The sequence below is a fragment of the Trachemys scripta genome, chromosome 6, assembly GCF_013100865.1.
Source record: "Trachemys scripta elegans isolate TJP31775 chromosome 6, CAS_Tse_1.0, whole genome shotgun sequence".
NCBI classification, from domain to species: domain Eukaryota; kingdom Metazoa; phylum Chordata; order Testudines; family Emydidae; genus Trachemys; species Trachemys scripta.
Genome location: NC_048303.1, coordinates 94,755,202 through 94,767,592, shown reverse-complemented (window position 1 = coordinate 94,767,592; position 12,391 = coordinate 94,755,202). Strand labels below are relative to the sequence as shown.

Sequence of the window (12,391 nt, the reverse complement as noted above, 5' to 3'; positions counted from 1 at the left end):
TTGTTGTTTTTAAAGAGACAAAGGAACTAAGCTGACAGAAAGGCAAGGGCTGAGTTCAGACTGAGACAGAGGACTCTAGTCTTTAAAGAGAAATAACTAGAATGCTAAGCTACAGAAACTCTGCATCCAACCTAAGTCATATTATTAAACCCAGTTTGTGCAATTTATAATCGGGGGGTGGGGAGGGGAAGAAGTTGTACATATCTTTCCCCCACTGAGGGAGGGGGCAAATTTATGAGCTTATGTTGTATAGGGTTACCATACGTCCGTTTTTTCCCAGACATGTCCGGCTTTTTGGTAATCAAATCCCCATCCGGAGGGAATTGCCAAAAAGCCGAACATGTCCAGGAATAATACTGCCGGCCGGGCACTTCCCCTCCTGCGGCTGCTGTGCTCCCTACCTTGACTCTTCTGCTCTGTTTAAAGCCGAGCTGCCCGAGCGCTACCGGCTTCGGGCAGCCCCCATGCTTCCGGACCCTGAGCCGCCGGCCGGGCACTTCCCCTCCTGGGCTCTGGCTGATGTGCTCCTCCCCTGACTCTTCGGCTCTGTTTAAGAGCCGAGCTGCCCGAGCGCTACCGGCTTCGGGCAGCCCCCAGGCCTCTGAACCCTGCGCCCCCGGAGCCCAGGAGGGGAAGTGCCCGGCCGGTGGCTCAGGTCCCAGACCTAAAGAAAAGCTATTTGTGGCTCAAAAGCTTGTCTCTCTCACCAAAAGAAGTTGGTCCAATAAAAGATATTACCTCCCCCACCTTGTCTCTCAGCACCTAGGATGTCTGCCTGATTATTAAATCCAGGGAGTACTATCTGGAGCACTCTATTTTATGGCAGCTGCTTTGGTCACTCTCAGAAAAAGAATTTGTCCTTTAGATTTTTAAGGGCTTTATAGATCAAAAGTCAAGATCTTAAGTTTCACCTGGAAGCAAATAGGGAACAAGTTTTGTTATGTATGTTCCTTACAGCCAGCATCAGCAGATGAGCAATCAGTCACATTTTGCACTAGCTTCAGTAGTCCTAAATGTAGACCCACATAGACCACACTGCAATATAACCACAAAAACATGGATAACAGTGGCAAGATCCAGGGCCAGGCAGAATATCACACAATAACCAGGCATAGATATAGATCAGTTCTGATGAAAATGAAATAAACAAAGGACCATTTTCATGTTGATGACACTGCTGTCTACATTTTGCTGTAGCCTCTAGTGGCTTCAGATACATGTAGAAAAGGAGGGGGGACAAAATAGAACCTTGCAGAGAGATCTCAGCCTATGGCTTCACACTATTCTCTGTGCCTTCTTAGGAGGAAAGAATGAAACAGAACTACTCAAGAGATATACAGTCCACCCAGACGAGGAGCTACCCCCTGACATCACAGCACCAATGCCCCATTATCAATTCAGGCTTATTATACTCTTTAATTCAGCATCTGGGGTACCTTTGGGAAAGTCCTACGTAACTGTCAATTAACAAACCTGCAGGCAGCTAGGTCTAGGACAGTGCCCAAAATATCATTTTCATCTAGATCTGTCAGTGCTTAGAACTCAGTCCTATTTATGTTATCGCATCCAAGAAACTACCTTGAAAATACTAAGGTCGCAAAATCGAGCCTTCAACTATAGACTCTAAAGCACTCTAAAAACAAGGCCTCCTGCTGAGATCTGGTTCTTGTGTCCTCCGCAGTTCAGTCAGGCTGCTCCTCCTCCAGGCGCTCTCCTAGTGCTGATGCATGACACAGCAGAGCGCCAGCAGCAGGAGTACTCACAGAACAGAAGGGAGAATCTCCATGTTCTCCTATTGCTGATGCATGACACACCAGAGGCCAGCAGCAGCAGCTAAGAGGAGCAACTGCAGGGAAAGTCCTTCTTAGTTCCTGCGCCAGTGAGCTAAAGAATGCTTAGCGATGAGAAACCTACTGTGCATGTGTGAACTAAGATTTTTTCAAAGGTTTATAACTTGGCCAAATGAGGATGTGTTTCCATGGAAACAGCAAAAGACAAGGTGATACCTCACTCACCCACCAAATTTCAGGCCCGTCCTCCAAAGCATGGAGGTACTAGAGCTTCTCAACAAAATGGCTGTACACATTTTCTTAACATGGGCCAAACCACTTATTTTTACCTGTCAGGGTATAGTGAATCACAAATTGAATATGATCCAACAATGTGATGCAGTTGTGAAAAAGGCTAATGTAATTCTGGGGTGTATTAACAGGAGAGTCATATGTAAGACACAAGAGGTAATTGTCCCTCTCGCATGGCACTGTTGAGAACTCAGATGGAGTACTATGTTCAATTCTGGGCGCCATACTGAGGGAGGATGTGGATAAACTGGAGAGAGTTTAGAGGAGAACAACAAAAATGATCAAAGGTTTAGAAAACCTGACTTAAGAGGAAAGGTTAAAAAACCTGGGCATGTTTAGTCTTGAGAAAAGAAGACTGAGAGGAGAACTCATAACAGTGTCAAAGATATTAAGGGCTGTAATAAAGAGGATGGTGGTGAATTGTTCTCCATGTCCATTGAAGGTAGGACAAGAAGTAATGGGCTTAATCTGCAGCAAGGAAGATTTACATTAGGAAAAACTTTCTAACTATAAGGACAGTTAAGTTCCAGAATAGGCTTCCAAAGGAGGTTGTGGGATCCCCATCACTGGAGGTTTTTAAGAGCAGTTTGGACAAAGATCAGTCAGGGACGATCTAGGTTTACTTGGTCCTGCCTCAGTGCAGGGGGCTGAACTTGATGACCACTCGTGGTCCTTCTAGCCCTATAAGTCCATGATTTCAAGTACATAACTTGTTAAAAATTCTATTTCTAAATCTCTTCTGAAAATAGAATTCATAAGTTATAACCATAATCTATTTAAACCAAATGTTAATATTTCTGTTTTATGTACAGTCTTCTTACGTTTCCTTTTAATAACATGCAGCCAGTGAGGTAAGCAGAACAACTTTGAGTTAACTGAGTGTCATAGGATTAAATGGAAGACCTGTCATTCTCATCTCATACTGGAACCATATATAAAAAAATGACACTCCAAAAGCATTTCCACAGTTCAGTTTTCTTATCACCTTTGGCCTTTTATTGTATTCATTGGTAATCAAGCTCCTAGTAGCTGGGATGAAAGCCTCTCTTAACACTGAAGGGATATGAGATAGGTTCCTTGAACCAAAAACTTGCAAGTAACCAGACAGTTGTCTGTTTTACTGCATTACTGACGGACGCGCTGTAAGGAAATGAATCAGTATGAGAAGTGCTGCTGCTATTGGGTTAGTTTTCAGAAATCTGAGTCCCTTCCTTAACCGCAGCAATTTGCAGAGGAAAAAACCGAGAGAGATTTCAAATGTATATAGGGTAGGAGGTAAATGCTTGGAGGCACAGACTTCCTCTCCTCTCAGTGATTTACATTCAATTATGTTGTCGTTTAAAAAAAATGAGGAGCTTTTTGATGTACTTTTATTGTCACTTTTTTGGATGGATATCAGCATGTTAATATTCACCAAAGTTCTTCATTTGTTTCCAATAGTAATTTGTTTTATCCCTGACATTATATTAGCAAAGACAAAGGAAGTATATAACTCGTATGAGAAAAGGAAACACAGGCAATACAACAGGTATTTTGCAGCAGTTGAGAAAAAATAGCAGGTTAACTCTGCCTGATTTCATGGGTTTTTTCTTGGTAATGTAGCTACAGAGCTTCTCAAAACATGGAGATGGAAAAACATAGGTATTGGCTTGTTAATAGAGAAACATGCAGGTTTCACCTTGGAAGCATACATATTATTTTTTCTTAAGTTCAGGTACCTCCTCTCAAGCAAAGTAAAAGACATTCTCTTTATTTAAGTTTTCCCTAAGAACACGACACAATGCCTAAAGGAAGGAATCTGCTGTTTAAACAAACTCTCTCTCTTCACACTGATTCATGCAAATCCTGAATTCAAATCCTTCATCTGCCAAAAAGCTCTTCTGATCTGGCAGTAGAATGCTGCTAAGCAACTTTAACATTTTATATTTAGAGCTAAGATGCCACCAATGCTGAATTAGTAGAATATAACAATATACCCTCTAGCAGCAGGTTTATAGTTAGGAAAATTTGGCATTGCATAATGAACATAAAAGAATGGAAAACAATTAAGCACCCAATTACAGAGCTGGAGCAGGATACTAACTCCACTGGGCACTGATCATGTAAAAGAAAGCAACTGAAAAACAGGACATGAAAGCCCAAATACTATTGGGTCTTTATAGGTCTGAGCCCTAGATGCAGAAATCCCTCATGGAGACTGGCTTTGTGCATGTGTGTATGCTAACTATTCCTTTGTTGTTTCAATGCAACAGACTCATATTTACATTTCTAAGTTATGCTAACATGTTTTACCAAATGAGCATTTGAAAAACCTGAATATTGGAAGCTAAATTAGGTTCCTTTGGTTACATGATGTGGATATGCTTTTTGATACAAAAATACTGGATGGAAGTTGTAATTCACAAGAAAGTTTTTTAAATATCACAGACTATAATGCAGTATTGAATTTATCAGCTCCCCAAAAATCCCACACCACCAGTTGAAAAGATCAGCAGAGAATTCCCCTTGTGGAGGGGAACTCCCCACTGAAGTAATGCTGGTCAAAATGCCAGAGCTGAGTCCTGTACCAGCCACCCCGTCCATTTGTACCATGGTGGGGGGTGCTAAGGCAGGGAGATAGCAGGCTGGGACAGGCCAGGAGTAGGGGGAGGTAGAACATGGAGCTCCAATACTTCAAATCTCCACTGGTTTAAGGTCTCTTAGGATCCTTACACTAGTGGTAAAAGTTAGAGCAGCCTCTTGGGTGCTCTAAATAATGTCAAGGTCAGGCTGATGCTAAATCAGGGAGCAGTATGCCTCCCAGGCAGTGAACATAGCTTGGCTGCTGTAGAGAATTGCACACCTAGGATCTAATCATTTCCAGAGCTTCAATACATGTGATAGATCCACAATTTTCCTAGTAGGCAGTGACTTATCATTGAACAAAACACATTCTTTCAAACATATTAAAAAAAGGGCTCTGATTACTGGGCAGCTCATGGTGTGAAGAACATAATTAACCTTGAAAACTCCTTTCCCACTAATCTTTTGAAAAATCTAATATAAATATGATGGTTGCTAGCACAGGCATTAATATGAAATTTAAGGCTAAATCTGCAACCCCCGATCTCCATTTGCCGGTGCCAATAAAATCTTTGCATGCCACGACACCATCATGTATTCTCTGTATGCCACATATTTTACAAAATAAAAGTATTTTAGAAATGGTTAAGAGAGTTTTAAATATTGTTATTAGTAATATTTTTCATATCATATCACCTATAAAGATAGATGCTTTAGTGTCATCTAACCCAACAGGAATCAGAGGCAGAGGAAAATTATAACAAATACTTCTTAATATTGTAACGTTCAGAAACACCTTACAATTATTTTAAATAGCTGATCCATACAAAATAATGTCAAGATATTAAAGTTGAATATATTATGATCTTCTTGAGCTATTAAAAAAGCTTCATCCCTCTCTAAAGGGGCATTCCTGGTTTTTAATGGTATAAAGTTCCTATTTCTAGCTCTCGTAAAAAAAGGATTAGATAATAAATCTGTCACTGTTGCAGGACTGAATGTCTTGGGTCCCAAGCCAAGCTAATTTTGGGAGGGAAATTTTAATTTTTGGGGAAAACAGGAAACATTTATCTTGCCAGCTGTTTGTTTGGTTTCTTTTAATGGCAGTAGTGAAGCCTATCTGAGGTTCAGTTATGCATAGTTCCACTGGAGAAATATTAGTAGGCAGAATGCAGGTAAGGTGGTAAAAATGCATGTTAAGCATATTGTATTAAGTAGCTCTGCATTGTATCATATTAATAGCAATACAAATTATTTTATATCTATATAGATACAGACACACTTAGCCCATATCCATTTCTGGAAAGGAAGTGAAGAATTCTTTATCTACTAAAACTCCCAGGAATTTAGCAATGCAAAATATAACTCTCTCACCTGGAATTTGGCCAATATTCAGGGATTACCACAGGATATTTAAAAATTAGTCAGTTTCTTGGTTTTCTTCATCTTATCTACGTACAGCAGCAGCACATTGTCCCATCACCACACCTGAGACATTAGTACAATATTTTGCTTATGTCTGCAGTGTCAGCCACAATGGCAGCTATTTATTTGGAAGAAGAGCATCACCTACTGAATTACCAGCAGCATCCAGTACCTGATCAGATTGGTATGGCTGCAGGTATTATGTGTCGGATACCATACTTTGAAAATTCCAGTTATAACAATGAAAAGAGATACAATTAGAATTATAGGCAACAGCAATTCATTAAAAAGTAATTATGAAAACCTCCAGCAGTGTACTATTTTGGTGCATACAGATGTAATTTTATCTGTGTCTATGGGCTGTTTAAAAACTAATGTAAGTATTTTACAACTGAGATTAAAAAGTGATTTAAAGAATGGTTTTTGAAATAACAGTATTACATTAACTTTTCAAAGCCGTTTTTGTCACTAACTATTGCATTGAGAAAACCCAATTATAATGACACAAGTTCTGCTCTGCTTAAGATTGTATCAGCTTTTCAATTACAATCTCTTATTTTCATGGCTATGTAACTCAGAAGTAAAAATGTGTTCTGGATTGAATTTTAGGTCAGGGTTTCTACACTAAAAGCTACATTTTTACAAAATGGCAACCCAAAATCTGTTTGTTATTACAAATTACATACTACGACAGTATAATACAATTTGAAATGATTATGATGCACACTCCCTCTACTCCCTCCCACCCTCCCATGCCTGGTCCTTTGAGGTTCTGAGTGCCCCTAGCTTTTATCAGTCTCAGTGGGAGTTAAATAGTGTTGTCCGAACCTCATAGGATCAATCTCTTAACTTAAAAATATCTGATTTTAAACAGGATTTTGCAGATCATTAGTCTATGTACATTGTACATACCAGACCAGTTCACTCTGATAAAATACACAAGAATGAAAAAGTTTTGAAATATGAATTTACATGATAAACTCTCAATGGCTTTTTCTGGTCAAGAATGCCCGTTAAAAATATATCCTGGTTACAAGGTGCAAAATTCTGCAGTTGAGGAAAACTCTTGTAAAAGCTAATGGGAATTTTGCTATAGTAAGGGTTAAATGATTTGGTCCATTGTCAGATAATCTATATTTTAAAAACCAGTGCGTAGATATATACATGATAGAAATCTTGGATTTATTGTTTCATCACACATGATACTGGTGAGAGTTTTTATTTTTTATATAATGCGAACATCTGCTCATACTGGCCTACTGTCCTCAGTTCCACCATCCCTATGAACTGAGGTAGTGAAAGGGACTTGGGTCCATGCACAATGCCACATACAATGGCCTAAATACTAGATTCAAGCTCGAGCTGCATTGTGAAGGTCCCCCAAGTCTTTCAATGGGAGCTGCATGTGTTCAACACCATTGCAAAGTATATCACAGCTTTAGGCACCCAAGTTAGAACATTTTTTCCCTTGTCTCTGTCTGTTTCAGTTTTCCCACATGTAAAATTGAGTGGTGTGTGTGTGTGTGTGTGTGTGTGTGTGTGTGTGTGTGTGTGTGTGTGTGTGAGAGACAATATTTCCTTCACTCATAGGTTTATTGTGAATTTTCACTAGTTAATGTTTCTATAGCACTTTGAGGTGCTGGATGAAAGATGTCATGTTAACAAAATATATGCATTTATTTATGAATTATTATTAATTTTACCAAAGTATAGACCAAATCTTACTTTGCTTCCAGTGCCAATGCAATGATGCCTGCAGCCATAGGTGCAGAGGCCGAGGTTCCAGTATGACTGTCTGTACAACGCTGCCTCAGGTCGGTGGTGATCTGGAAGAAATTGAATGTGTGAAATTTAGAACACAACTGCAGAAATCAGAACAGGTTTCTATTGCCTACGTGAGTCAAATGCAGGTGAACAGAATTTTCTTCTTTAATAGGGATAAAAAAGGCTTTTGAATACACTGATTTGAAACTTTCCTATTCTACTCACAGGTTGAAGGTATTTGTGAACTTGGAGAAATGTTCACTCTATTCTACAGTACTGAACAGGTATGTTAGTCTCAGTTTGTCATGGCAGGACCACCTAAAGATTTGGAAATTAGAAAAACACACATACCAAAAGTGGGTTAAAATTCTGCCCTCATATTACTTTGCATTTATATAGTACTTTCTATTCAAGAACCACAAAGTGCTTTACAAACATTAATGTAATTAAATCTCTCAATGCTCTTGTGATGCAGGTAAGTATCATTATCCCAGTTTTACAGATGAGAAAACAGGTATGAAGGGGTTAACCAATTTGCCTGAAGTCATATAGGGAATGTATGGCAGAGCTAGGAACAGAATACACATCTGCTGAATCCAACTGCTGTGTTTTAACCACAACACCATGCTTTCTCCTTTAAGCAATAATTCATCTGAAAATAACCCCTAGTTGTTACTTAACACGCCACATTGGAACCCATAGGAGGTATCATCAAACAACTTAAATGTATGGAGTGGCCACCCTGAAAGAAAGCTTTCCTGAACCTCCTCTTCTGGCTTTCAAACAACCTCCCAGCCTCATCATCAAAAGCAAGCTCTCCACAGACCAGGACACACCAACTCAAAGCGGAACCAGACCCTGTCACAACAGATGCAAAACCTGTAGACTTATCTCCAATGCTACAATGATCAATATCCCTTACACACCTTTCACGACACATGCCTATCACAACATGTGATGTACCTCATCTCATCCAGTGCACTACAAGCCCCAATAACAACTATGTGGGTGAAACCAGACAATCACTACACTCTCCAATGAACACACACAAAAACACCATATCACCCATATGTGAACACTTTTCACAAAGCAATCACTCCATATCTGACCTATCAGTCCTCATCCTCAAAGGAAACCTGCACAGCTCTTTCAGAAGATGAGCCTGGGCGCTTAAATTCATAGCTTTGCTAGACATAATCATGCTCTTAATAAAAACACTGTTTTTAGGGGTTATTACAACAATCACTAGCCCCTCTTTTTGTCCTATGACTACAAGGGTGTTAATGGGCCACTTCACCTCGGATGGTCCCTTAGAACATGTGGTAAACTATCTGTTCAACCTTGTATTTAGCTGTGACACCTTTCCCAGACCTGGGGAAGGGCTCTGTATAGCTCGAAAGCATCTCTCTCTAACCAACAGAAGCTGGTCCAATAAAAGATATTACTTCACCCACCATGTCTTTGAAAATCCTGGCAGCCTCAAAGAAACTGCCTCAGTCACGTTGAAGAAGTTTTTATCTGTCAGATCAACCAACTTCATAAGTTGTTTACAGTCTTATATTGTAATATATTGCTTATAGAAAACTTATTTTAAAATGTGGCCTAAGTAGATAAAGCTCCAAAAGCCACAATGGGCATGTCCAGTGAAATAGACAAAACAGAATTGCATTTAACAAAATAATCTTGCATTTAACATTAGAACACACGTATCTCAGAAAGAAGTGTGATGACAGGAAGATAAATGTATTTCTACAAAGTTTTAAATCACATGTAAAGATGTATTCAAACTAGTTATCACAGTTCAGGGGACTAGCACAGTGCTACAAACATGCTTCTAGATCACTAATTCAAATCTAGCTCATGTCATTAGAAACAGAAAGTCTTTATTATCTACAATTCTTCAAGAGGACGTGCAATGAGTGGGTGGTGTCACAGTAGCTCCTTGTGAACAAGGACCTATATCACAAAAAACACTAGATAGGTTAAAAATTGGACTGGCTTTCCTAACATTTTAGGTGGCTCTTTAGGTTAAGTCATTAATGGGGCAGCGTGTGGGTAGTGGGGAGAAGCTTGCAGTTTTGCTGCAGGTAGTGCACCTCTTCCCGGGCTATACAAAGCTCTTGATCTCCCGGGCTCGCCACTCAGCAACTTTCACGAGCCTTATATTTTACATATAAGACCACTAGTGAAGACTAGGAGAAAAGCTGAAAGATGGGGAAAAAATTGACTAAGGTATTTAGAAAATCATGTTTCTAAACTATTAGATCTTCCAAAGGCCAGTCTACCTCTCAGCTTCCAAACTCTCAAAAGTCTGGAAAGAACCACTTTGGTCTATTTCTGAATTCTTGCTAAATCATTTTATTCTGTCCATGACCTGTAAAAATCTTTAAATAAAATTTTCAGACTCTCCCTCATTTAACAATTGTGCATCAATTTGGACAATGGATATTTAGAGTATCAACGAAGCACTAAGTGGGTGTACTAGTTTATACTGTAAAAGGGGTGCCCAAAACCATCCTGTATTTCCCACACCCTGGTGTAAATGGAATTTGTACTGTAACTAATCTCTAATACAATGACATACTTTCCTTGATATTTTTTGAAAGGGGGTAGATGAAGGGAAACGTAAAGGTCCAAATTTATAGCAGGAGGGCTCCAGAAGCCCTGTGTCTACTGTGCAAATGCAAATCAGGTAGAGTATTTGCAGGGGAAATCTAAATGGCCAAGGAACACACAACTATGTACATAAATTAAGTTCTGTGGGCTTCTTCGGGCACCTCTTTCTGAAAATTCGGCCCCAAAAGAGTGGAAAAAATAAAGCGGAATGAATAGCACATGCTCACTCTCTCTTACACAGTGGCCAGCAGAACTACTGCACCCTGCGAAAGAGTAGTGCAGTCACTGAACTCTCCCTGCACTCCAAGAAGCACTGGATTTTCTTGCAGCACACTGATACCTTCAGGAGCTCATGCAGGGGAAAGTCTCATCCTCATCTCCCCTGACAATGGTTTTGCCTTGAAAGACACTATTTAGCCCTCTACATTGAAAGCATATCGTCTGATGTTATCTACATATCTATCATCAGGAGAAAGAGGGGAGTGTTTTTGAGGCTACATCTACACTACAAGCTCGGAGTGAGATTCCCAGTTTGTGTAGACATACTCATGCTCATTGATCTAGCAAGCTAAAAATAGTAGTGTAGCTGTGGTGGAATGGACAGTATGGCACTGTGCTAGCCGCCCCGAATACAAACCCACCTGAATCCTATAGGTGAATAACTGGGGCTACGAGCATGTGCCGCACACTGTCACTGCCCATGTTAGCAGGGCTACACTGCTATTTTTAGTGTGCTAGCTCAGGTGAAAGCTACCATGAGTACAGCTATGTGAGCTGGGAATCACACCCCTAGCTCATAGTGTAAATGTAGTCTTAGTTTTACATGTGCAGTGCCCATGAATAGCAAGTGCAATAAAGCCATTACACTCTTATGCTGCATTGTTTGTCCCATGTCCTAGCAGACATTGTACAATCCCTTATCTCTCTCTTTCACTCAGCAAATATTGCAGCAGAAGATGTGTAACGAAAGCTCCCTAAGTGGAAATCCTATCTGAGCCATTTCAAAGGGAAGTTACTGATAGCAGCTGAGATGTTTAGATGTAAATTACAGGAGAAATCTAAGGCATGTTTTTCAGCATTAAGGGTGCACTGCCAGAGAAGTCTTGTGTCTATCTTTAGAAACAAAGAGACAGGACCACCAACAAGCAGTCAAGCTTCAAGAAGAAAAATGATGTTCGAGATTCCAGGACCACATGAGGGCAACATCATTAATCATAATACAAGGAGATGAGGCCTGCCAGGGACATGAAGTTGACATTAGTGTATGAAAGCTGTCATTCTATTCAATAGTGAGAGTGGATGTGGGCACCAATTTTGGATCTTTTACCTAAAGTACAATGCACTCACAGGTTTTAGATATCATTGTAACAACTGCTGATCTAAGGAAACAGTGATAAGCCTAAATTCAGGCTATGTAATATTTTATAATGCACTGTGTTACAATCATCCCATCTTTCCTCCAACAACAGAAGAAAACAACTGGATTTGACTGAAAGCAATTACATACTGGCTGGTAAAGATATAGTTTAATCAATATGAAATTAACAACTTAGAGCACCATGACAAAGGTCAGTTTAAAGGTATCATTATCAGCCCAGTATATTTTTTCCTTTACCGTATATGAGAGTCAGGCGGTTTTCAGACTAAGTGCAGTTTTATAAAAGAAAGACCCAGATACCTACAGTAACGGTTTGGTACAAGCGACTTACTCTGAAGATTTAAAGAAGTGTCATTTCTGTACAGTTATTATTCTGGTTATGATATCAATCTTCCCTTAGTTATAGCTGTAGGGAAAGTTAGTTATTCAGGTCAAAAATAGGATTTTCCTTTGCAGAGAACATTATCACTTCTCCCATCCTAAGCCTCTTATTTCCAGATATTTCATAATTCATGTCTTGAGCCCTTAGCTGTGGTTGAAACACTTTTTACCTACTGATGTAATT

At 39.7% G+C, this 12,391-nt stretch overlaps 1 protein-coding gene across 3 annotated transcripts in view; it reads right to left on the bottom strand.

Moving 5' to 3' along the window:
* Positions 1-12,391, bottom strand: part of PCSK5 (proprotein convertase subtilisin/kexin type 5) — a 294,987-nt gene that overhangs the window by 124,971 nt on the left and 157,625 nt on the right. For all 3 annotated transcript variants that reach the window (XM_034773743.1, XM_034773745.1, XM_034773744.1), the window contains one exon: positions 7,794-7,894. In XM_034773743.1, the coding sequence (XP_034629634.1) occupies positions 7,794-7,894 (101 nt within the window). The remainder of the gene's footprint in view (positions 1-7,793; positions 7,895-12,391) is intronic.